This window comes from Xiphophorus maculatus, chromosome 9 (assembly GCF_002775205.1).
Source record: "Xiphophorus maculatus strain JP 163 A chromosome 9, X_maculatus-5.0-male, whole genome shotgun sequence".
Lineage (NCBI taxonomy): Eukaryota > Metazoa > Chordata > Actinopteri > Cyprinodontiformes > Poeciliidae > Xiphophorus > Xiphophorus maculatus.
Window position 1 is genome coordinate 31,135,514 of NC_036451.1, and position 26,345 is coordinate 31,161,858.

The 26,345-nt window shown below is 49.9% G+C and overlaps 2 protein-coding genes across 5 annotated transcripts in view; one reads left to right on the plus strand and one right to left on the minus strand.

The window, feature by feature from the left end:
* LOC102232924 (inaD-like protein) overlaps positions 1-20,715 on the minus strand; it is a 41,817-nt gene extending 21,102 nt beyond the window's left edge. Inside the window, 23 exon segments of the mRNA XM_023339834.1 lie at positions 692-755; positions 947-1,034; positions 1,109-1,357; positions 3,092-3,199; positions 5,390-5,458; positions 7,607-7,813; positions 12,252-12,416; positions 12,484-12,543; positions 12,723-12,902; positions 13,215-13,349; positions 13,418-13,474; positions 13,551-13,612; positions 15,347-15,475; positions 16,229-16,358; positions 16,469-16,557; positions 16,645-16,747; positions 16,826-17,107; positions 17,182-17,310; positions 18,482-18,659; positions 18,721-18,860; positions 18,935-19,105; positions 20,367-20,545; positions 20,628-20,715. Of these exon segments, the coding sequence (XP_023195602.1) occupies positions 692-755; positions 947-1,034; positions 1,109-1,357; positions 3,092-3,199; positions 5,390-5,458; positions 7,607-7,813; positions 12,252-12,416; positions 12,484-12,543; positions 12,723-12,902; positions 13,215-13,349; positions 13,418-13,474; positions 13,551-13,612; positions 15,347-15,475; positions 16,229-16,358; positions 16,469-16,557; positions 16,645-16,747; positions 16,826-17,107; positions 17,182-17,310; positions 18,482-18,659; positions 18,721-18,860; positions 18,935-19,105; positions 20,367-20,545; positions 20,628-20,649 (2,996 nt within the window). The 5' untranslated portion in view covers positions 20,650-20,715.
* A 48-nt stretch (positions 20,716-20,763) lies between these two features.
* Positions 20,764-25,006, plus strand: tm2d1 (TM2 domain containing 1). 4 transcript variants are annotated; one of them, XM_023339045.1, is made up of 8 exons: positions 20,764-20,853; positions 22,405-22,596; positions 23,233-23,306; positions 23,498-23,606; positions 23,719-23,810; positions 24,451-24,524; positions 24,593-24,721; positions 24,829-25,006. In XM_023339045.1, exons 2-7 carry the CDS (start codon positions 22,412-22,414, stop codon positions 24,701-24,703), a joined length of 645 nt encoding a protein of 214 aa, XP_023194813.1. In that variant the 5' UTR covers positions 20,764-20,853; positions 22,405-22,411; the 3' UTR covers positions 24,704-24,721; positions 24,829-25,006. The 4 variants fall into 4 exon arrangements, with proteins under 4 accessions (XP_023194813.1, XP_023194812.1, XP_023194811.1 ...); XM_023339044.1 differs by lacking the exon at positions 20,764-20,853 and adding an exon at positions 21,002-21,091; XM_023339043.1 differs by lacking the exon at positions 20,764-20,853 and adding an exon at positions 21,033-21,122.
* The last annotated feature ends 1,339 nt before the right edge of the window (positions 25,007-26,345 follow it).

Here is a 26,345-nt window from a genome sequence, read left to right on the forward strand (position 1 = left end):
CATGACACCAGATAATCTGATGATAATCTGATGATAATCTGATGATAATCTGATGATAATCTGATGATAATGTGGAGAACAGATAACTCAGATGTGCAAAATAATAATAATTATAATAATTTTTACTTTATTCATCCCACCAGGGAAATTATTTCGCAGTTACAGCACACGACAGGAGCTGTGTCTGCAGGCAGCCAGCTGAGCCGGCGCCATTTTTTGAAGGAGGACATGCGGCAGAGGTCGTCGGGACCAGGAGTCGAACCCGCGACGTCCGCGGGCCTAAGGCCTCCAAATGTGGGGCGTGCTAACCCGCTGCGCCACCACAGCACAGCAGCTGATTGGCATCAGCTGTTGATGAAAATTATGGTAATCTGAACATCGGTGAGTTGTGGTGTTCCTCAAGGCTCTGTTCTTCTGCCTGATGACATCAGCAGTTTGTGGTCCATAATTGCAGGGCAAGGTTCAGAACCACTGAACCGGGCCCAGCGGTTCTGAGGAACTGGGTTTAAGTTCTGGACTCAGAGTAGAGGACTTCCTGTTCAGACAGGAAACAGAAAAGCTGCTTCCTGTCTTCACTTCCAGTCTTTACTGATCTCTGGAGCTGCTGGTCCAAAACCGGTCAGGAACCAGAACCAGGAGATACCAGGATCAATGTGGTTCTGAGAGAAGGACGGATCAAGGCGGTACTGACTCGGTGTCGGTGTCGGTCAGAGTGAGATCGGACTCGGCCTCGCCGTCCCTGGAGTCGGGCAGACCTGCAGGAAGAGGAGGGAAAGTCAAACCCAAGAGGCGGAGCGGAGTTCTAAGAGGCGGAGCGGAGTTCTAAGAGGCGGAGCGGAGTTCTAAGAGGCGGAGCGGAGTTCTAAGAGGCGGAGCGGAGTTCTAAGAGGCGGAGCGGAGTTCTAAGAGGCGGAGCGGAGTTCTAAGAGGCGGAGCGGCTCCTCACCCAGGATCAGTTTCCCAACAGATGAGATGCTCTCCAGGTCGGACTTCTGCAGCTCTTCGTCATCCTGAGAGTCTCTCCTCACCTGCAGCTGGAAGCAGAACCTTCCTCAGGTTATAGACGCCTCACAAAGTCCAGAACCAGACAGAACCAAACAGAACCGACCTCCTGTGGACCTCCTGCTCGGCCAGCAGACCACAGCTTCCAGTCCTCCCAGGATGGAGGAAGCTTCCTGGGCAGCGAGCTCCTCTCCTCTTCATCCTCCTCTTCATCCACAGCCATCTCCAGGCCCTCCTCCGCTGGCAGGAGGTCAGAGGTCAGAGAGGAGGCGTAGCGAGGCAGACCTCCGTCCAGGATCAGCTCCGGTTCCTCCTGATAGGAATCATCTGGAAGCTCCGAGTTTTCACTGGGACCCTGAAACAATCAATCAGTCGTTAGAGATCAAACTGGACCTGCTGAGCGGTTCTGGTCCAGATCCATCAGAACTAACAGAACCAGAGCATCCTCCCAGCAACCAGACACAGTGGAGGTGGTGTGATGGTCTGTCAGGGAACCAAGATGTTCTGGTCCAGCAGAACCTCCTGAAGGAGAAAATCCAGTCATCAGAACCGGGCCTAATCCTAACCCTGACCCAATCCACCAGCAGCTTTCTGATTGGCTCAAAGAAATGTCCTAGTTAAAGTGCAGAGCAGAGAGGGTCAAAGGTCATCTACAGGCATGTCAGGCTGGTTCTGAAAACAGAACCATGAGAACTTTGTATCCTGAACCGTTCTCCATTAGCTTCTGTTTGATGTGGCAGATTTAAACGGGTCAGAACCGTAGAACCGGGTCAGGGAGTGAATACTTTTCACAGGTTTGAGTAGAACAGCAGAGGGAAACTCTGGTTCTGATTCTGAGGGAGTGTGAGGACAGAGAAAGTTCTGCTGAACTCCTCTGGACATCAGAACTTGGCGCCGGGCCCGGTTCGACCCAGAGCGCCTCCTCAGCACATCCTGAGGGATTCTCCTGCTCCCTCCAGGAAATATTAATGGCAACACTTAGGCTAATTCCCCGCCGCCTCGTCCTCAAGGACTCTGCCGCCTCATTTGGACCGGGGAAGCGGGCCCGGCCCGGGAAGCGGGCCCAGTCCGGCCGTAATGGAGGTGAGGAGCAGACGGCGGCTAGCGCTCTGCAGACTGATGACTGCTGGCCTCACATCCTGAAGATTTAAAGATGCGGCGTTTAATATCCTCCCATTAGACGATGAGATGACGACGACGGCCCGGCCCGGCCCGGCCCGGCCCGGCCCGTTTACAGCCAGGAGGGAGATGATGCACACACTCAGAGGGTCCTGCAGAGGTCGGGATGATTAAAACCGACTCATGTAGGTGCTGGAGGACGGGTCCAAATGGACCCATCAGAACCGCTGGGGGGGTCCAGCGGTTCTGATGGGTCCCCAGTGTTTCCAGGAGGGTTCTGACCCAGAATGCAACAACGTGCTGAAGTGGACCGGGCCGCTCCAACTGAACTCCATCTGAACCCTGGAACCGGTCCAGAACCAGTCAGACTCTGCCCTGGCTCCGCCCCCTCTCACAGAGTAATCAGATTACTGCAGCAGAGTTTGCTGGTGCAGGCTCCGCCCCCCGCTGCGACCTCCAGGAGTTAACGAGGCGCGGCGGCAGAGCGGGGTCCCTCTCTGGTCAGCCTGACACAACGATCCACAGAGACGGGTCAGAACCGACCCGCAGAACTTTATGGAGAGACATCAAGGAGCCGTGAGCCGTGAAACGACTTCAGCTGAATGAGGAGCATGTAAAACAGGAAATAAGGAGGAAGAGGAGGAAGAGGAGGAAGAGGCCTGGCAGGGACCAGAACAGCTCCGGTTCTGGTTCTGGTGTTCACATCAACTTTTCTACACTAAATAAGTGAATAAAATGTTGATCTGCTCCATTAATAATCTGTGATTTTAGAAATATGAACGAAGTCAGAACCAGAACCCGTTTTAAGTCGTTTCTCTGTTTTTATGTTATTTTGCGCAGCTGAAGGTTTTTTCTAATCAAATCTTCTGACTAAACTGAAGACATTTTCAATTCTTTTCTGTTTTTAGGAGATAAAATCGTTTTCTGACAAACTGCATTAATTAAATGTTGCAAACGGAGCAATAAGCACCGATGAGGTCCATTTTGTCTCGGTTCCGCGCTGATCGCTCCCTCTGCTCCCGTCCACATGAGGGAAAAGTTCTGATGCTTGTTTGGATCCAGAGTTCAGAAAATTCACCTGAGAAAAACCAGCGAGACTTTTAGATCATCTGGAAAACCCAGACAATGTTTATGATTTCTGTGTTATGAAACAATCACAACTGATCAATGAAATCATGTAGATGATCAATACTCAAATATGTGGATCAGTGGTCCAGTCAAAGTAAACTCTGAGCAGGATGGATTTCCTCTCCTTCACCCAGTCCTTACTGGAAACAGCCAACTGGAGAGAGGAGGAGGGTCTTAGTGCTGTCAATCATGCCTCTGTGCTCTGCTAGGCTGCAGCTTCTCCCCCTTAGCAGAGCCTGCCCTGAATGCTAAGCTAGTTAGCATAGCCACTGATGATGGTGTATCAACAGTTTTCCTGTAACAGGAAGTCGTTTCTCCTCCATTAGCACATTTAGCAGCACATACATGATGATGACTGACAGCACTAAGTCCCGCCTCCTGGTTCTGATTGGCCGTTTTTTGTCCCTTTCTTCAAACGGCAGCTCAGGGTTTCGGCTGGTTAGCAGTTTTCTGGAAGTTTGTTCCAGATCTGGATGCAAAGAAGTAAAATGAGGTTCTGGTTCTGGATGTAGAGCAGAACCTGGACCAGGACCAGAACCAGAACGGTTGCTCCATCAGTATTTTAAAGTCATCTCTCCCAGTGAAGGTCCTGTCCGCCCCCTGCTGGCAGAGAGAGGCTACTGCAGTGTTCTGATTAACAAACCGTAGGGAAGCATTTTAATTAGTGAAAAATGTTGCTGACAACCATCCAGAGGCTCTGAGGTCAACGTGTCCTCGGACCGGCTGTGGCTGGGAAACTGCTCCCCCTGCTGGGCGACCTGGTTCTGCCAGCAGGTCATTTCTGTTATTTGCTTTGTGCATCAGGAGCTGAGAAGGAGCAGAGGGAAGCAGAGCAGCAGCACTGCAGTAACAGAGTACTGCAGGACTCTATGTACTGACACCGGGGGTGGGGGGGGGTGCATGTCCTCACAGCAACCCCCCGTCCTCCTCCCTCCGGCCGCCTCACTTAAAGAAAGATGCTGCGGGTTGAGCTGATGGAGCACTTTATAGCATCGAGCCATGGCGCTGAGTCAGCAGAGGAGAGGAAGGTGAAAGAGAGGAGAAGATGAGGGGGGAGGAAGAGGATGATGAAGTGAAGGGAAGCAGGACGACAGTCAGAACAAAGAGCGAGCTCTCAGAGTGATTACTGAGGCTTCAGCTGCTGCACTGGACTGGGAGAGACACTTCCCAGTCTGAGATCTACTGGAACACCCCACTGGGAACTGGGAAAACCAGCAAACCCCCAGTTAGAACTGCAGGCCGACTTCCTGTTCCAACATGGCTGCAGCAGGAGGCGGCGGTGAAACATGTCGGTCTGACACGAGACGCATGTTAGAGAGCGTCTGGAAGCCACAAATCCTGCAGCGCCTGAAGGGCCTGCAGCACCTGCAGCACCTGAAGGGCCTGCAGCACCTGAAGGACCTGCAGCACCTGCAGCACCTGAAGGGCCTGCAGCACCTGAAGGGCCTGCAGCGCCTGAAGGGCCTGCAGCACCTGCAGCACCTCATTATGGAAACTAAAGGTTCAAATTACAACTGAACAAATATTATTTTGATTAATGGAATTTTAAAAATTTGGTGATTCTGCAGATTTTTCCCGTCATAAATATTTAAATAATTCACTTAATCTCTAGGAGAAAGAAATTAACATTTTATTGGCTGAAATGCAGCAACATAATTAGCTGATTAATATCTGGATGAAGAGCTGATCAATAGATTTTGCCATAATGTGAAGCAGGTGAAGCTAAAACTGTCACCAGAGGAATTTGAGTTGAACAACTTTAGACTAAGAAAGGTTGTTTACCTAAATGCAAAATGTTTACATGTACAGTTTTGTTTTTGCTCTGACTGTATAGAGTCTGTGTACTCCAGTTATCAATTCATTGATTGCTAAATTATTTGCAGATAATTTCAATAATCATTTCAGTTCTACTTAAATGATGTTTGTGAGCGGTACTGCTGGCCATCTCTGTTCAAATCCTGATTCCTTCAAATGATTCCACGACGTCACAGCAGGAAGCAGAATTTGAGGAGTTTAACTGTTATGGAATAACCAATCAGAAGCTTTTAAAGTCATGACATCATCGCCAGATCTCATCCACTCCGTTTAGACGTCTGGTTCTGATCCGTAAGCTGCAGAGCGTCAGGAACACGGTGCTTACCTCTGGTAGCGGGTCGCCTCCAGCAGAATCTTGGATCATGTTCTCTCTGCTGGGATCGGCTGCTTCCACCTGCAGAAACAGGAAACGGGTCGACCAGGAAGCTGGAAATAGCAGCTCAGGTTCAGCCAGAGCCAAAAGGATTCTGTGTTCAGCAGGTTCTGAACCAGAGAGGAAACAAGTTCTGAACTCAACAACCTGTGAACAGGACTGGCTTCAGGAAACCCAAGAAACCATCAATCAACCGCGTCCAGATCTACTCTGCTTCGTCAACAGGAAGCTCCACAAAGCTTCATGCCCAAAAGATCTGAAGGTCCAGAACTCAACATTTAGTCTGGATTAAATTCTGACCTAAAACTAAAACGTCCATTCAGGCTAACATCCATGCTGGCTGAAAATCCAGCCTTGTTGGATGAAGATAAATTTTCTGTCAAGCAATATCAACATCAGTAACGTGCAGTCAGGGAAAGCAGAGTCATCATGTCATCATGGAAAAATAATGTCTAAAGATAAAATCATTTATTGCTATTTTCACCCTGTGGTTTGTACTATAAAGTACCTATTTTTCTGATTATTTTTTCTTCAAAATCGCTGAATTTTTGCATTTTCCCATTCAAATACTCAGAAGCGCAGCAGGTGAGGCAGCAGCAGCTGATCCTCACCTGGACTGATCAACCTCTCACTAACTGAACTGGCTGCTGTTTGGTGAGAGCATGCTCCTCCTGTCGGTACGTCGCCAATAAAATGGTTAAAAACATTTAATATATTAACTGATTTTCCATAATTTAGCTTATGTATTGTCAAGTTAAACAGCAAATGGTGTATTTGTATGAGTGCAATACCATCTCCACCCAGCTGGCACATGGCTCACAGAAAATCAAGCACACCCGTCTCTCCCACTCAGGCCTTCAGGGACCTATAAAGAACTCAGCACACCTGTGTTTGAGATAATCTCTACAAACAAAGACCTCATCTTCAAGCTCCTGCAGAAACACCACTGGTAGGAACTGAACTTTAAATCTGTATTCAGAGGACCTTGCTGGCTTTACAAAATGGATTTATGAAGTAGTTCATTTTGTTTATTTTCTTTTGATGACTTAAAAAGTAATTTGTACTTTGTGTGTTTGTAGGTTTTCAACCTGCTCAGGTGTCATGTATTGGAAAGAACAGTGATTTAAAGAAAAGAAAAGAGAAATAAAGTAAAAAGATGACACTGAGAAGAGTTGGTCCTGGATTTCTTTGATGGGAGCAAGCCTTGTCAAGTTTGGGCAGAAGCTAAGGTGTTTTGTAGAGACTAAAAACTTGACATGTATATAATGTTCAGTGTTTGTTGTCACCAACTGTGTGTGTAACTGATGAGCAGCGATCAGAACCCAGAGAACAGATTGGAGGTGAGGCAGGCAGTTCTCTGGCCTCATGGCAGGGGGCGCTCATGATCCCAGACATTGTGACTCCGCAACTGCAGAGTAAGAGACAGAACCAGCGAGCTAGCCCTGGAGCAGCGATATATTTATAGTTTTCAATCACTTATTAATAATCACAAAATAAACATTAAGCCTAAAACCAAACCACTGCAACAGACTGAATGTTCTGCTCTCTGTGTGGGAAATATTTCAGTGTTTGTTTTTGTGGCGTTGTTGTCCGTTGCTATGGCAACGAGTCTGCCCGTAGCTGCGCTGATACAGAGAGCGAGAAAGACGTGGTTTTGAGTTTTACTTTAACGGTTTTTCCCTTTGTTGTGGAGCACGAAATTAATAATATCTAGATGTTGAAGTTCGATTGAGTTAACAGTTATTCTACTGCAGCAGCGCGGCTATGGATGACATGTAAAGGAAAAGTGTTTTTGCCCTCCAGCTTTGTCCTCATGCACTAATTTTCCTCATGTAAACAATAACATGCAGGAGTTTATATTTGTCTATACTATGATTAAGTCAGAGCCTCACGGACGTCACTGATCAACATCTATGAAAAGTCCAAACCTCCTACTGGATAGTCTACAGATCTACAGTCCAAAGGTTTGAAGACAATTTTAGGACCTGGACAACACTCTAAAAGTACTGAAGACCCGGCCCATCAGTCCAGAACCACACATTAAGAAATGAACCTTGGGATAAAAACCCAGAGAGTCCAGGAGGCTGGGATCCACCAGCACCTTCCAGTCACAAGGTTTAAAGAGACTCTGTAGGACGTAGACCTGTAGAGCAGAAGGTCTGGACTTACCAGGGGTTTGCAGACTCCCAGGCGGACGGTACCAGGTGGTACCGACTTCAGCACCTCCACTGCCTCGGTCAGGGTAAGAAGGTCCAACTGGGTGTGATTAACTGATACCAGCTGGTCTCCAGGAAGCAGACCTCCATGACGCTCCGCAGACCCACCAGGAACCAGAGAGCGGATCACCATCACACAGCGACCAGGATCCAACGGGTCCTGCAGGGTCGGACATAAGACAGGTTTAATCCTGAGGCGGGATATTTTCACACCCTAAAGAACAGAATCACCCCCAGGCGGACCTCAAGTCGGGCTGAAATGGTTTCCAGGAGACTGAAAACGACCCAGCCGTTCAAAAACTTTTCAACTCGTTAAATTAAAAGAGACCCGAACACAGGACTAGTTAAAGTCCAAACTGAAACATGGATGGATCAGGAAGTGGCCTTCTATGGTTCTGAATTACAGCTGGAACAGAACATGTATCCATGGTGACAAGTCACAGTCCAGTGGAACCAGACCAGGACCAAGTCAACCTCCCCTCCAGCAGAGGGCACTTCAGAGTTTCTACTGCAGAAAGGAGCAGAAGAAGAAACGATGGAGAGCACTCCACACCGAGGCAAAGCTCCTCGTCTGGTTCCACCAATCACAATCCGTCTGGTTCCAAAATTCCTGCTGCGATTCTCAACCCCCGGAACCAATGAACACAAACTACTTAGAGGTCCCCGGGTCGGGCCCTCAGGTCAGCTACTGCGTCAGGATGAATCTATTAAAGCTCCACCTGAAACCCAGTTTGCTTCATCGGCTCTGGTTCTGCTGCAGTTGTGATTTTAATCAGGCGTTCCTCAGGCCTGCTCTGGGTCCTACAGAACTCAGCCTGTTTTCTGCTATATTTACTGTTCAGACTTCTGTCATCACATTCAGTCGTATTTTCATTTAAACTCCATCAGCTGGACGTGTTGGACGTCGTCCCGTTTGTCCTGATCAGTGATGGTCTCTCCAGTAACTCTCTGGTTTTAGACTCCAGTAAGACAGAAACTGGTTTTTGCTCCCAGTAACCCGAGTCAGAACATCAACTGGATCCTTCTGCCTGTTAGTGGAATGGAAGGAAAAACTCCAGGCGACTCGTTTGACTCGTCATCAGGCTGCGACTCACGTTGAGGCCGTTTGTGTTTCATTACAGAAACTTTTCTAAGATCAGACAGACGAGCTGCTCTGGAGGAAATCCTCCCTGCTTTAGTCTCACCTGCTCTGTTACTGTAACGACCTTTGACCTGCTGGACAAATCCTTCGTTTCTGGTTTGGTATGAATGCAGAACAAATCCTGTCGTCCCTCCGGTTCTGTTCTCTCCGCTGGTCGGTTTTAGGATCGTTGTAAAGTTCTAGTGCCGACCTGCAGAACGTCACATGGCCAGGCTGCTGGTTCTGCTGCTGGTTCTGTAGTAACTAAAAGTTCTGCTGGTTCTGTGGGTCTCCTGGCTGAACGTGTTAAAATTCGTTTATCAGTCGGAGGTTTTGGACGGATTGGACCTTCACCCTCTCAGCTCTGATTTCTGACTGGAGGTTTTTAAAAAGCAAACAAAACATTTTTATTTCTGATGGTTTTGTTTTGAATAATTTCAGGTTTTCACAGCGTTTGTGATTCTATGTCTGAAAATCTTTATAAACTTTAGACTGAAGAACATCTGGAGCTGCTGCACAGCTTCACTGCAACTCATCCAACCATCATCCAACCCTCATCCAACCATCATCCAACCCTCATCCAACCATCATCCAACCCTCATCCATCCATCATCCATCCATCATCCAACCATCATCCACCCCTCATCCAACCCTCATCCATCCATCATCCAACCATCATCCACCCCTCATCCATCCATCATCCAACCCTCATCCAACCATCATCCAACCATCATCCATCCATCATCCAACCCTCATCCAACCATCATCCATCCCTCATCCAACCATCATCCAACCATCATCCATCCATCATCCACCCCTCATCCATCCATCATCCATCCCTCATCCATCCATCATCCAACCATCATCCACCCCTCATCCATCCATCATCCAACCATCATCCACCCCTCATCCATCCATCATCCAACCCTCATCCAACCCTCATCCAACCATCATCCATCCATCATCCAACCCTCATCCAACCATCATCCATCCCTCATCCAACCATCATCCAACCATCATCCATCCATCATCCATCCATCATCCAACCCTCATCCATCCATCATCCAACCCTCATTCAACCCTCATCCATCCATCATCCATCCATCATCCAACCCTCATCCACCCCTCATCCAACCCTCATCCAACCATCATCCACCCCTCATCCATCCATCATCCAACCCTCATCCAACCATCATCCATCCATCATCCAACCATCATCCAACCCTCATCCAACCCTCATCCACCCCTCATCCAACCATCATCCACCCCTCATCCATCCATCTGCCACCCCTCATCCAACCATCATCCATCCATCATCCAACCATCATCCAACCCTCATCCAACCATCATCCACCCCTCATCCATCCATCATCCATCCCTCCATCATCCAACCCTCATCCACCCCTCATCCAACCCTCATCCAACCATCATCCACCCCTCATCCATCCATCATCCACCCCTCATCCATCCATCATCCAACCCTCATCCAACCATCATCCATCCATCATCCAACCCTCATCCATCCCTCATCCAACCATCATCCACCCCTCATCCATCCATCCATCATCCAACCATCATCCATCCATCATCCATCCATCATCCAACCATCATCCATCCATCATCCAACCCTCATTCAACCCTCATCCAACCCTCATTCAACCCTCATCCATCCATCATCCAACCCTCATCCAGCCATCATCCAACCCTCATCCAACCCTCATGCAACCATCATCCACCCCTCATCCATCCATCCATCATCCAACCCTCATCCACCCCTCATCCAACCATCATCCACCCCTCATCCATCCATCATCCAACCCTCATCCAACCATCATCCATCCATCATCCAACCATCATCCAACCCTCATCCAACCATCATCCACCCCTCATCCATCCATCATCCATCCCTCATCCATCCAACCATCATCCACCCCTCATCCAACCCTCATCCATCCATCATCCATCCATCATCCAACCATCATCCACCCCTCATCCATCCATCATCCAACCATCATCCAACCATCATCCAACCCTCATCCAACCATCAATCATCCAACCCTCATCCAACCCTCATCCAACCATCATCCAACCATCATCCAACCCTCATTCAACCCTCATCCATCCATCATCCAACCCTCATCCAGCCATCATCCAACCCTCATCCACCCCTCATGCAACCATCATCCACCCCTCATCCATCCATCCATCATCCAACCCTCATCCAACCCTCATCCATCCATCATCCAACCCTCATCCAGCCATCATCCAACCCTCATCCACCCCTCATGCAACCATCATCCACCCCTCATCCATCCATCCATCATCCAACCCTCATCCAACCATCATCCATCCATCATCCAACCATCATCCACCCCTCATCCATCCATCATCCATCCCTCATCCATCCATCCATCATCCAACCATCATCCACCCCTCATCCAACCCTCATCCATCCATCATCCAACCATCATCCACCCCTCATCCATCCATCATCCAACCCTCATCCAACCCTCATCCAACCATCATCCATCCATCATCCAACCCTCATCCAACCATCATCCATCCCTCATCCAACCATCATCCAACCATCATCCATCCATCATCCATCCATCATCCAACCCTCATCCATCCATCATCCAACCATCATCCATCCATCATCCAACCCTCATCCATCCATCATCCAACCCTCATCCAGCCATCATCCAACCCTCATCCAACCCTCATGCAACCATCATCCACCCCTCATCCATCCATCCATCATCCAACCCTCATCCACCCCTCATCCAACCCTCATCCAACCATCATCCACCCCTCATCCATCCATCATCCAACCCTCATCCAACCATCATCCATCCATCATCCAACCATCATCCACCCCTCATCCATCCATCATCCATCCCTCCATCTTGTCGAACGTTTTTATTCTGGGAATTTCCAGACTTGGTTCAGAAGTTTTCTACCAGTTCCTCTCCAGATTTTCTCCAAATCTTCTGAGAGCGGTACTGATGTTGGGACCCAACCCGACCCGCCAGAACCCGCCTCCTCCCCCCAGCAGAATTCAGAAGTCGGTTCAGTGAATCCCAGCGGCACTGCCGGCGCAGAGCGAGCCGCTGCCATGCCAAGTTTCAGGCTGGCAGAAGAAAGCGTGGGTATTTTTAGCCGCAGCAGGGCGGCTGCAGGTGGAGAGCGGCGGAGTCAGGGCCTCCTCCTACGGGAAGCTGAGGAGAAACAAAGGAGTCAGGGGAGCGGAGGAAGAGGAGAGGAAGAGGAGCGGAAGCTCCTCCTGAACCTTCAGCCTCCAGAGTTTCACTAAAACTGACAGGTTTGGAAGGAAACTGAGCAAACAGCAGAGAGGAACCGGATCCAGTACTTCATGGATGCACCGTGACCCCGTTGGTACCGATTCCTTTCAAACAGATCCAGGTGAAAGACTTCACGCTGCAGGACTGGCTCGGTGGTGCCGTGGGCCCGGTCTCACCTGGTAGTCCAGGAGGCTGAAGCCCAGGCCTCGGTCCGTCTCCTTCTGCAGCTCCACCTCGCTGACCTCCGGACCCCACAGAGCCAGCTCGCCTTCATCCTCCTCCTCTTCCTCCAGGCTGGAGTCCTCGCTCCTCGTCAGCTCCTCCACAGGAGAACCCTGCTGCTGACAGACAGAACCAACTGGATCAGGCTTCGGGTCCAGAACCAGACTGACTGCCTCAGGGCGGTACCTGCTCCTCCTCTTCCTCCTCTTCCTCTCTGCGCAGCATCGACGACAGCTTCATCTCCATCTGACAGGCAAAAACAAATCATTACCTCCTAGTTCTCCGGGTCCAGAAGGATCTGACCCGTACCTCCAGAATCAGAACCAGGAGTTCTCTGGACCTGAGCTGCATCGGCGCCATCTGGATCCGTACAACTTGAGAAAAGTGGAAAACTCCTGGGAGGAACGAGGGCCGGACTCTCTCACCTCTTCGATGCTCCGATGTTCTGCTGCTGGTTGTGGTGGAACGGACAGTTCTGGTTCTGGTTCCGGTTCCTGGTCTGGGATCAGGAGTCGGCAGCAAACCAGAGTGAACGGAGGGGGAACCTCTTTGAGGAAGGACACGGCTTCCCGCCGGGACTTCCCGTACAGCTGGACACCGTTGACCTTCACAGAACAGAACCGTCAATTGGGTCAGCGGGTCGGGTCGGGTCGGCAGGTCGGGTCAATCGGGTCTGGTCGTCCGCTCCATCGCTCAGGGTCTGAAAACTGGCCAGACTTTAAAGGTGTGACCCGGTTCTAAGCGGATGTTTCTCCGGTCAGTACCGGTCCGGCGGTTAGATGAAGAACTGAAGCGTTCCCGTCCCAAAACCTTGTGGAACTCCGTCATTCCCACTGGCGATGCGTTCGGGCGCTGAACGGATAAACGGGGCAGCTTCAGCACCGTCAGTAGTTCATCCTGAAAGCGGGATGTTTTACCTCCAGCAGTTCATCCTCAGGCCTCAGCACACCGTGTCTGTCCACGGGGCCCCCAGGGGCCACAGAGGAGACGTAGTGGTGGCCGTCGAAGGAGTCCAGCTCCACGCCCAGACGCAGGATGTGGATGGGCAGCAGCTGCAGAGACACAGAGGGTCAGCAGGAGCTGCGGCTGCGTGACCGGCAGCCAGAATGCGACGCTGCACCTTGGAGGATTTCTGCAGCTCTGCATCGTCTTGGATGACGGGATCCAGGTTCACCACCTGACAGGAAACCGGAAACAGGAAGCACAGTCAAACGTGCAGCAGAACCAGATCAGCTGCTGGGTTCTGGACTCACCAGGACGAGGTACTGAGGTCCCAGAGCTGCCTCCCACTTGGCCCGCAGTTCTGCATCAGATGCTGCAACACACAGAGCAGGCTGAGTCTGGGCTCTGCTGCAGGAACACTGGAAATGCATGGTGACCTTTGACCCAGACCAAAACATCTGAGAGGTTCCGATTGTTCTCTGACAGAACCAGACGGAACCTCTGCATGATCTAAACACACAGAGGAACCAGAACCAATTCTGGGTGGGTGGAGAGAAGAACAGACGGCCACATGGCGTTCCACATTCCCGCTTGCTGCAGTGAAAGCGCCGCAGTAAGCAGCAAGTGTTGGCCGGCGTTAGTTTAATGACCGAGACGAGAGTAGGACAGATGAGCGCTCAGCAGCAGAATGACAGTCTGTCTGCAGGCTGGAAGCAGATTAGGAAGCGGACGGACTCCGGGATGGAACGCTGGGACGTTCTCCTCAGGTCCAGGTGTTAGTCAGAGCCGGCTGATTATATTAGCATTGCTAACCAGCTTCCAGCCGGTGAATTAATGCTCCTGTTGGGCTGAATCAGAGCAGCAATACATCACAGAGGGACGGGCGTCTGCCGCACTATTCAGAAAGAGAAACTCAGAGTGGAGTTGGGGGGCCGAGGCCTGCAAACAGGATGTTGTTCTGTTAAATTGCATTTATTAAGCTGTTCTGGCTAAAAATAAGAATTATTAAGCCGGATTGAAAGTGTCTGTGTTGCTCTGAGCTTTTCACTAGCCGAGCAGATTGATTCCTTAAAGATCAGTTTATAGAAAATAGGTTTATAGATTGTGCATTTAAAGCCGGACCAATCACACCGTTGGCGCCTCTGTGCTGCTGCTGCTTTATCTCTGAAGTTTACCTCAGCTCAGATCTCAGGCCTCCTTTCACTCAAACTGGACTCAGGCTGACCTGTATGGATATTTACATCAACTTCCTGTGAGGAATCAAGTTTCTTTCCAGAGGTTTTGATCAAGGTCAGAGTTTAAACCGCCGTGTTAGCTCTGGTTGTGCAGCTCAATGAACCGCAGGAATAACTTGTAGTGGCTTTCTGAGGAGCTTTGAGGAGCGAAGAGAATGATTTATCTTTGTGAACAAAGAATTATGCAGCATTTCCATCTCTACACGCTGCCCATACTAAAGAGTTAATGTGGAAAATATCTGAAACTCTCGTCCCATAAACTCCAGCAACCAAAACAGTTTCTGTGTTTTAAAAACTCAACCGACAGAAATGTTAGAGCTGCTAAAGAAACATTAGAAACATTCAATTAAATCTCCGTTTGTTGCTCATCTCTGCATCAGTGCAGCAGATTGAACTCATCCTGCAGGGCCGGTCCAAGGCTGCATGAGGCCTGGGGCAGAATCTGACCTAGGGGCCCCTCTTGCTGCTAAAACCATCAGCACCTCTAACAGTTTCTGGGTTGGATTTAATCTGGGAGAGAGAGAGTAGATTAACTGGCCAAACCAAAAACAATCAGTTATAATTACAGTTTATTCATTTGTTTTTGAGAACAAACGGCTCAAAGTCACAGCATCAGACTGTTGCTATGGTAACAAAACAATCTAACGATGAAGATTGTTGTTTGAACTTTTACAAAGTAAACTTGCCAGCTCCTTAAAATCTTACATTTAAATGTTAAACAATTTAAAATCTTTGAATTTATGTTGAAACCATTAAACCAAATTCTGCAGCTTTGATAAACAAATGTTGCATTTTATATCTGGGTTCAAATATTAGCCTTTATGGGGCCCCTCATTCTACGCCATGCTTTGTGGGCATCCTCCCAGTCTCACCTCTGTTCAGTTGGGCCACGTTGGGATATGTCACTTCCTGTCTCATCATCACGATGGATCCAGATGCTGACAAACGACCTTTGACCTCCAGGTTCCTCCTCTGAGACCCCCTGGTCGAGGCCCGCTCCACTGAAACAGACAGGACAGAAAACCATGAAGGACTTACTGGAGCCTGGAACAACCTGGAACAACCTGGAACCTTTTTCATCAGTTGGTTCCAACCAGGAAACCAAACCTGCTAGAACCTCAGAACCGACCTGAAGGTCACATGACCAGAACCTGTCCCATCAGGCCGACGGACTCACACTGAGAAACGTCTTTTGTTCTTCCAGAACTTTCTGCTGTCGGCTCTGTATCGGTTCCTAAGCTGGACCTGAACCGTTCCGCTGACCTCTGACCTCTGACCAGCGGAGGCGCTGAATGCAGAAGCGGCTCTACTGGTCAGATAACGGCAGAACTCTGCAGCTCTGAACACAGCAGGAGATAACAGCTCTTCCTCGGTCCATGGGCTGACCGGACCGGACTGGTCGGCGCCGACCAGAACAAACGACCCGAAACCCAAAACATTAATCTCTGCAGACACTGCAGGAGGAAGAGGAGGAGGAGAAAGAGCTGCACATTCTGCAGATTACAGCCAGGAACAGATTCATCAGACAAAGGTTCTAATAAGGTCCGCCCGACCAGAACCAGAGCAGAACCAGAACCAGAGCAGTCTAGCTCATAGTCACTATGAATGTGAATGATGATTTTTCTCAAGACCGGCGTCCATCACTAACCCTAGAACCGACCGCAGCGGCCCGTCAGAACCAGAACCGACCGCAGCGGTTCAGCTGTTAGTCACATGACCCGTTGGAGGCGGGACTTCCCAGAACGCCCTCCTACCATTATCCAGGGATCTTTCCGGGCCTTGGGCTTTCTTCCGGACCAGAGTCAGAACCACAGTCTGACCCGTCTGCTTCATCACCTCCAGAACCTCCTGGTTGGTCATTCCATGGAGACTGACGTCGTCCAGCTGACGGAGAGACAAGACGGAGAGGGAAACCTGATGGGTCAAAGGTTCTGATGGGTCAAAGAACCATCCCCACCTGAATCCGTCTCAAACGGAACCGGTCAGGAACTCACAGCCAGGAGGCGGTCATGGACCCGGATGTTTCCGCTCTGGTCCGCGGCGCTGCCAGGAACCACGTGTTTCACAAACACACCCACTGCATCTGAGCACAGGAAGATGACATCAGAGCGCTTCCTGTTCTCATCCGGACCAGGACCGGTTCCAGGACCGGTTCCGGTTCCCCGCCCACCTTGGCTGGTCATTGGATTGAAGCCGATGATGGAGATGCCGAGGCTCTGGCCGTTCTTCTTGGTGAGAGGAACTTCATGGATCTCGTATCCCTCCAGGTTGGGCTGAAACCAGAACCAGAACCAAGTAAAGAACCAAACAGTTTCACTTCGTCATGACAACCATTTGAACTGAAGGCTCACCGTCTTGCTGGGCCGGCACTGCGGCGGGGCTACAGGAGAACCTGGAGGTAAGGACGTAACGGGGGCGGAGTCAGGAAGTGGAGGAGGTACATTAACAAAGGGGGCGGAGTCAGGAGGCGCAGCCGGGGCGGTGGTCGCCTGTCCTCGGGGGTCCCTGGCGATCAGCATGGTCACATGACCGCCACAGGCTTGCAGAACCTTGACGACCTGGTCGCTGGTGAGGCCGCTGGTGGGCGTCGACCCGATGCGGAGGATGTGGTCACCTGTGCGGAGGCGCCCGTCCTTATTGGACAACGGGAGAAAACCCGATCAGCTCGTTGTTTTGGTTCGACCTCAGGAAGAGGAAGCGGACTCACCCTGTCGGCTACGCTGTCGGCGATCAGAGTTCGGACGACCACTCCGCTCGTCTTCCCACCAACAATCCCAAAGCCCAAACCGGATCCATCGTTGGAGAGCTGGATCTCCTCCACATGACCCCAGAGGTCCTGCAGGAAAGGATCCGGAACAGGAACAGGATCAAGATCAGGATCAGGATCTGGCTCCGGATCAGGATCCTGATCAAGACCAGGATCTGGACCCGGATCAGGATCAGGATCCGGACTCTGCAGCTCCAGGTTTCATCAGCAAAAACCCAAAAACTCAAATCTGGAGGGATTGCAGACGGAACCAGGAAGTAAATAATCTGTAAATATGGAAAATCTTGATGACTCATCACTATTCCTGAGATCTGATTGGCTGCTGGCTGCACCTGAGCAGCAACTGCTGGAAGGTGTTTAAAGTACACACACACAGCAGGCCGCTGTTCCGGTTCTGGTTACAGCCCTGACCCGATCCAGCAGCTCCGCCTCGCAGTAACAATCCTTCCCTTCATTCCAGAGCCGACGCTCCGCTTCCCGACACAAGGTCACAGTTACTGACCGGTACTGACCCGGCGGAACCAGCAGCAGCTTTCTGGGTCACCATGGCAACTTGGAGGACATGGCGTCTCTGCCTGAGATGCTGACCCTTGACCCCTCCATGCAGGAGGTCACAGAGCTGGTTTTGTCTCTGGAGAACATACGGATGTTTTCAGGGGTCAAAGTTCAACAGATTTCAGCTCTAGATTATTATTCTCAGTGAGATTAGATCAACCCTGACTGACCTCACCAGAACCAGGTCAAGGTTCTGGTACCAGCAGCCTGACAGAACCACAACCAGGAGGTTCCAGACAGCTGCCCCCAGACCCTCTGGTTGCCCCCAAGCCTCCTGGTTGCCCCCAAAACCATAGAGTTGCCCTGAAGTGGGTCTGGGCGATGGCCAGCAGCGACTGAGAAATGATTTCCTGACTTCGATCCTCCTCAGACTGCCAGCAGCGCGCCAACTTCATTTCCTCTCAGGTCATAAAAATGAAGCGAGTCAAAGTCAGCAGCATCATAGATCCTCACAGACAGGAGGTCTCACTCTGTCGCAGAAATGTGGCCTTAAAGTCACCTCCAGGTGTGACGGGGCGCCTCCTACCAAACCCGCTTCGGTTCTGGGCATGAGCCGGAACGACCAACACAGCAACTGACAGAACCCCCTCACCTGACCAGCAGAACCCAGCAGAACCCGGTAGAACTCATTAGAACCCATCATGTCTCAGTAGAACCCAGTAGAACCCAGCTCCATTCCACTGACCGTGCCGACCGACCCTTCAGTTGGACCTCCTGGTGCGACCCGATCCCGGGCCACCACTAGCTCCACGGTCTCGCCCGGCTGCTGCAGCAAGCTCAGGACCGCCTGGTGGTTCCGGCCCGGTTCCAGAGGACTGCCGTTGATCACCAGGATCTGGTCCTGCTCCTGAAGACGCCCGTCCCTGCAACAGAACCCGGGTCAGAACCAACCAGAACCGCTCCGTGGGTCCGGGTGTGCCTCACCGGTCGGCGATTCCTCCCGGCTGGATGTGTTTGACGAACACGCCGTGGCCGCCGCTTCCTGCCGGGTTCAGCCCGACCACGCTGAACCCCAGGCCCCCTGAAGCAGGCCGGGTCAGAACGATCGGCTCGATCCGGCGGCCCTGCGAATAGAACCGGCTCAGTCCCGTGGCACATGTCGCCGTGACAACGACAACGCCACTGAGGCCGCGCCTACCTTCGCTGCCTCCTGGATCCACTGCTGCAGGCGCTCCATTGGGGGCGGAGCCTGAAGGGAGAGAGGCGACGAGCCATTGGTCAGGACGGAGGAGGGGGCGGAGCTCATAATCAGCTGACCGCGTCTGGAGAAACTGAAGTCACTGCGAGCGTCAGGAGGCAAGCTGTCGATCTGGGGGGGCGGAGGGGAGGAAGAGGAAGGAGGAGGAAGAGGAAGGAGGAGGAAGAGGAAGGAGGCTGTCAGGTTCAGGTTTCATTAAATACTGATTTTCATCTTTTCCTGTTCTGGTGGATCCTGGCCGGTTGGATGGATGGTTGGATGTTTCCTGAGGCGTTCAGGGCCCTTTTCAGGAAGTGCAGCACTGAGCTGCATCAGGACAGTGAGGAGGTAGAAACGAGGTGTGGGGGCGGGGTAGATTGGGTGGGGGTAGAAGCAGAGGAAGGTTTGGAAGCAGAGCATCGATTTCCCCGCGGCGCTGCAGGTCCAGAGGCTGATGTATGGACGACCTCTCCTCTCTCGTTGTGAGGCGTATCAGTCTGCGGCTGATTGGGGCCGGGCTGACGGCGCGGGACCCGGCCGAGGCCGGGCCGTTACTCAGGCGGGACATTACTAGTCCGTGCCTCCGTCGCCACGGTGACCTTCGCAGCACTTAGCGTATGAAGGCGCTCGCTGCGGCTGCCATTACCTTAATTTGGCTGCAGGTTGTTTATTGTGAAGGCGGCGCAGCGGGGGAATACAGAGCAGGGCCGGTCACATGACCAGGGGGCGGGGCTACACCTGCCACAGTCCAGGAGGAGGTCCTGATCCAACTGGAAACACACCAGAGTCAGACCAGCAGAACCAGCAAACCCGGCTGCTGAGATCAGAACCAAAGTCCAAATGGAAAACAGCTGGAAAATAAAACCCTGGAAGTTCCTACTCTGAGTGGGGCCCTGAAGTAATCGTGGCGACCGTTGACCCCGTTATCTGAACTTGAGGGGGCGCAGCGATTACTCAAGCAAATCGTCCAATCAGAGACCAGACCAGATGCTGATATTGTCCTCCACAGGTCTGGTCCCTCTGAGCCAATCAGATTGCATCAGGGTCACTTTAAGGATTTTAGGATTCTGATTGGCTGAGCCAGCAAGAAGCCAGGCTGCAGCTCAAGACATCCTCACAGGCCCCGCCCCTTTTCTCCAGCTGGTAGGTGGGGCATAGCTTCAGACCAGCAGGGATGAAGGTCCAAAAGAATCACTGTGGTCCCTGAAGGCCACATGACCACTGGGTCCAAAGCCCAGAAGCCAGTGGGCGGAGCTTCAACTGATCTAGTGCTTCCTGATTGGTCTGAAGTGGATGAAGCAGAGCGGGCCAATCAGAGGCCCATGATGTGAATAAACACAAACAGAACCTGGTTCTGTTCCAGGTTCTGTTCCCGGTTCCGGCCGTTTCTCACCTGATGCTGCAGCTGGCGGACGGAGTGCTGCAGCGTCAGGACGCGGCCGAACAGCGGGCTCTGCAGCGCCCCCTTCAGGCTGCCCAGGGCGGCGCTCAGGCTCCACTCCTCCCTCTGGACCAGCCGGTTCTGGAGCCGGTCCAGAGCAGCCAGAACCTGCTGGCGCTCCGCCGACGACACTGAAACAGAGAGAGCGGCAGGACTCGACAGAACCGATGAGCTGACATGAGAAACAGGATCGGAACCAGAACCGGAACTCACCTACAGGGACATTGTCCAACATGGCCGTCCTGGATCCGGGCGGCACGCAGAGTCACCAGACCGACCAGAACCTGGAGCCACAGGGAGGAATCGGGTCAGACGGAAATACTCAGGTTCTGATCTATAAACCGGGTCAGAACCATCACCAGGCTGAACAGCTGCCTGCCTACATGCGCATGCGCACTGCGAGTCTGACAGTTTCTGTGTTCAGGTGGTAAATCTGCAGGTAAGAGTCCAAACTGAACCGAACCGGGTTTACCTGTAAGACTGATGACCTAGTTCACAGAAAAGAACTTCGCAGAGCCGGACCGGGTCACACACCTGAGCTCACCTGGGAGGAACCAGGAAGTGAGACAGCGCGGTTCCGATGGGCGCGGTTCGGTAGTTTAATGAGCTAAAGCCAGAACCGTCCAGGTTCTGAAGGCACGGAACGGTTCCGAGAGGTCCAGCTGGACTTCCTGCAGGTGAGGCAGGTGCGCCAAACTTCCCCGACAGGTGAGAGAAAACCTGCTGAAACTGGTTTAAACGGCCGAACCTGAACGCAGCTTCGTCCAGCGGGAGGAGAACCATGAGGTTCTGTTCAGCCGAACCCACCCACTCACTCAGAACCGACCAACCCGAACTGACCCAGTCCGGCCGAAGCTAAACTGCTAACTCAGCTGGGCTGTCCGGACCAGAACCAGAACTCACCTTTTGGCTTTCCAACCGAACCGAACCGAACCTCCTACAGCCGCTGGGTCCACACTCGGTCGCAGAACCATCCGGAACTGGGACAGGACTCACTTTAACTGGACCCAGTTCGGCACCAGAATCGCTGTGATGATGCCTTTAGGTACCGCCGGAAATAACAAAGCTGCTGCGGTTGATTTGAGTAGAGATGGAATGGTCAGAGGGTTCGGTTCGGTTCGGTACTTATCGGTAACCCTCTGCTGGTTCTACACCGACTGCTTCCTGTTCGTGTCTGAGTTCAATTAAAAAAGTGTTTATTTGTTTAAAACAAAGTTTATAATTCTGGAAGTTTAAAAAATGTAAATGATGATGATGATGATGATGAAATAGCTGGAAACAAATGATCGTTTATTTAGAATGACTGTAGTTCAGATATTTTCGGATTATTAAGCAAATAAATGTTTTAAATATAAAAAATCCAAAGCTTTAGTAAATAAAATAGAGTAATAAGTAAAATAGTAAAATACATTTCTTAGATTACATTTCTAGTAACATTTTTGTTTTTATATAAAAAGTAAATAAAACTTAATACAAAAATAGATTGCATTTTTCAAATATATCAAAATACACTAAGTGTAAATTTGTTTGTTTGCAAATAAAAGACAAATTAAAACTGAAAAGTAAAAACAGCTGTTTTAGAAATTCACGTTTGAACCAAATATAACACTTAATTGTGGTAATAAAAAAAATTAATAATAACAATAAAAGCTATCATCCTGTAGGTTCGAGTTAAAGTTCGGCTGGCAGGAGGAGGGGCAGGACGGGCTGCACCTGAACGCGTCGTTCGGCCAGAATGATGCGTTCATGTTCAGTCTGTGCTTCTTGTTCCGTCTGCTAAGAACTGCAGCACAACTTGAACCGTGTTCTCGCCATTTCCATCCTCTTCAGCCGAACCTTTAACCGGTTCTGGGTCCAGGTCCGATTCTGGTCCTCTTTGTGGGTTGAACGGCCGGTTCTGAAGCGTTTGGGTTTGCTGAGAACAAAGTTTTATTTTAAAAGTTCATATAATTCAGAATCACCGAGAACCTGATGTTTAATCTCATCTCAGAGCTCCGATGGCCCCCCGTCCTCAGGACCCTGAAGGCAACACGCCGTCACGTGATGGTTGGCTCATCATGGCGGTTCCCTTCGGACGGTTGCTACTCTTGACGCTCCTGCTGTTCTGCTGCGGTTCTGGTTCTGGTCTCAAAGCGACTGAGGCTGAAGAGGCGGAGGACTGCCGACACCTGAGGCTGGGACAATATCCTTCAGTCACGTGACGCTGCTTCCGGAAGGAGCCCTTAGCTTAGCTTAGCTTAGCTTAGTCTGCTGTTTATCTGATAAGAGTCTGTAGTTCTACGGTAGTTTAACGACCTGCTGAATAACTCGGTTCGGATGTTAACATGGTTTGATCAATAAATCAGCAGAAGAAACGGAACAGATGAAAAAATGTCTGATGATCCTAAATATTACAACATCCTGAAGGTTTTAAAACGTCTAAAGTTCAATTTTGGATTCAAGAAGCTGCTTAACTGCTTACTTACTGTAATTACATTTTAATTTGTTGTAATCTTTGTTTTCCCTAATATAGTTGCTATTCTCGTTTTTTTCATTATGCTTATTATCAAGAAATTCAACAAAAAATATTTACCATGAATTTGATTCATATTTTTCTTTCACCTTTTTATACAGAACAATTTTATACATAAACGCAATTTCACTTTTGACTGTTATATCATTGTTTTGATCATTTAATCTGTTATTTTATTGATCCATCAGCAGCTCGTTTTGTCTTCTAAATTACATTTTAGTAAATTTGTAACCCTGAACCCGCATGGGTCCAGTTCTGGTTCCAGTTCAGTAAAGCTGTGAGGTTTTGGTTCCCTGACCCGGTCACGTATCTGTGCAGAGACCCGAAGATCGATGAATCCACGCAGGAACCGGAGAACTGCCGGCATGGCGTGGCGTTCGGTGAGTCCGCTCCATTCGGACCTGGTTCTGGTCCGCTTGGTTCTGGTTTTGGACCTCAGTAGTAAATGTAAATAACGGTAGAAAGGAGATGTTTGGACCCGTCTGGTTCTGATGGTTTGATCGACTGAAGATGAGGAGAGAAGCGGCAGTCAGAACCAGAGCCGGGTCAGAACCTGTGTCTGTCTCTGCAGTGGACTGTCTGCCCGCTCCAAACGTCACCTGCCGGCTGTCCAACGGAACCGAGGTCCGGTTCAGTGGAGACGAGGTCGGCTTCAACAGAACAGTCGCCTGCAGGAACGTGTGAGTGTTTCCGGACCGAGCCAGAACTTTATACTCACCGTCCAGTTCTGGACAGTGATAAACCGGGTCGGTTCTGGACTGGATGAGGATCAAATGTTGTGTTTTCTATCAGGACCGGATATTCCTACAAGGTTGCCGTGGCGCTGTCTCTGTTCCTGGGCTGGCTGGGAGCGGACCGGTTCTACCTGGGATACCCGGCCCTCGGTACACACACACACCCAGAGAGAGAGAGAGAGAGAGACACACACACACACACACACACACACACACACAGACACACACACACACACACACACCCAGAGAGAGAGACACACACACACACACACACACACACACACACAGACACACACACACACAGACACACACACACACACACACACACACACACACACCCAGAGAGAGAGAGAGACACACAGACACTTTCGGGTCCCAAACTAACTAAACTGTTTTAGTCTTAATTTGTTTCCATGGTAATTTTTCTAAAAAAGTTGAAGCTTTTTATTATTTACATTTTATAGTTTCTGATAATTAATAATTATTGTTGATTTTTCTTACAGGTGTTTTATTTGCTATATTTATCTTTTTTAGTTTGTTTTTCTAGTTCATTTATTTTATTTTTTGGAGTTTAAATATTAACTATATTGATATTTCATTTATCTAAAATTTGATGTTTTATTCATGTAATTATTTTTTTCTATTTTTATCAGTATAAAAAAAGTAATATTTTAATTTTATTTTCTGTCATATTTATTTTTAATCATATTTTGCCTTTAATTACTAATTAGTAATGTTTGTTGATAAACGGGTCGGTGGTTCTGACCCGGCAGGCGGTTCTGTGTTTTAGGTCTGCTGAAGTTCTGCACCGTGGGATTCTGTGGGATCGGGACTCTGATCGACTTCATCCTGATCGCCATGCAGGTAAGTCCAGGAGCAGGACCAGAACCAGCACCAGAACCACACCCCTGACTGCAGCCTGTGTTCTGCAGATGGTGGGCCCGGCGGATGGGTCCAGTTACATCGTGGATTTCTACGGCGCCCGGCTGACCCGGCTCTCCATCACCAACGAGACGTTCAGGAAGCCTCACCTGGCGCTCTGATCGCAGCCGGACCGGGCCGTGAGTCCAGAACTCTTGAGGTGTCAGAACCAGATGCGAGGGGCGGAGCCTTTGGGTTCCCTCCAGCCAGAGTCTGCCCGGTAACAGGTGATGCTTTGTTTCTGCAGGCGCAGCCTTCGGGTGAAAGAGGAGCAATTGCGTCTTCATCACCCGTCACATTCCTGGAGGACCGATCCGGGTGTCCCCTCCATGTCCTCCATGTCCCCTCCATGTCCTCCATGTCCCTATTCAGAAGTTTTTCTGCTGTTTAAGTTATTAAATTTGAAATAAATCATTCTGAGTTGATCTGCGTCTCGTCTTTGATTGGTTTGGGTCTCGGTCGGGTCAGTGAGGTTCTGGAAGGAAACTCAGAATCACCAGAAGTTCATCGTGAGTCCATCAGAACAGAACCGGCTCCTGCTTTAAGTTCTGCTCAGAGCTCCAGGATGATCAGTCTGGATGAATCTAAACGCTCAGAAACCAGCAGATCAATCTGATCTCTGATCAATGGCTCCATGTTCTCCATCAGAGCCAAAGCTCCTCAGGTAGCGGCTCACCTTGATGCAGCTGCTGATATACCTGGGATTGTCTCCACACCTGATCACCTGATCAATAATCAAACTGTTTGATCAGCCCTGGTTTCTCTCTAGTGAGAATAAATAGATAGACTGACTTTATTGTCATCTTGCATGCACAGGGTGTATACAGAATGAAATTTTGTTGCATACGGCTCAGGACAATGTTTAAGGTTCCAATGTTGTGAGGTTACTCCAGAATAAAATAAAATACAGTATAAAATATGAATATAAATCTAAATATAAAATATAAAGTGCAGGACTGACAGTAAAATAGAAGTTATTTAGCTCTGTACATGTGCAAGGTATGAAGTGGAGACCAGATTTTGAGTGCAGTCCAGTTAAGAGTTCAGCAGTCTGATGGCAAGTGGGAAAAAGCTGTTTCAGAACCAGGTGGACCTGCACCGGATGCTGCAGAACCTCTTTCCAGAGGGCAGCAGGGAGAACAGTCCATGGTGGGGGTGTGAGGGGTCACTGACGATGTTTCGGCCTCGGGACACGCAGCGCTGGGATGAAATGTCCTGAATGGAGGGAAGGGGGGCCCCGATGATCCTCTCTGCTGTCCGCACCACTCTCCTCACGTTCTTCCAGTCGGAGGCTGTTGAGGAAAAATGATTATTTTTAGTGCTTAATACAGTTAATCTTACGGCATGTGTAAAAGGTATATTGAACATTCTTATTTTGAACAAATTTCTTTATTTTGAACAGGTTTGTGTTAAGCATTCAGACAACAGGGGCCAAATGCAGATCTCTCAATGGGTCTCCCGCTGTGCAGCCAGAGCACAGGAGGCCATAAAATTAGCATCTCCTGCAGGGCAGAATCACTGGAGCTTGGGGGAGAGAAGCCTGTTCTGTTCACAGCAGATCAAAAGCCTTCCAGAAACCAACATCTGGGATGGTGTGAAACTGAATACAACATAGAAGGTTGAAACCGCTAACATTTAATTTCTAAGACATTTTTCTAAGTATTAATACCATGTTTTTACTGAAGATTATATTATCTCATTTTAAAACTACTAATCTAGCAAATGATGAATGTATTTGAAAATTGTACTATCTGTGACTAGATC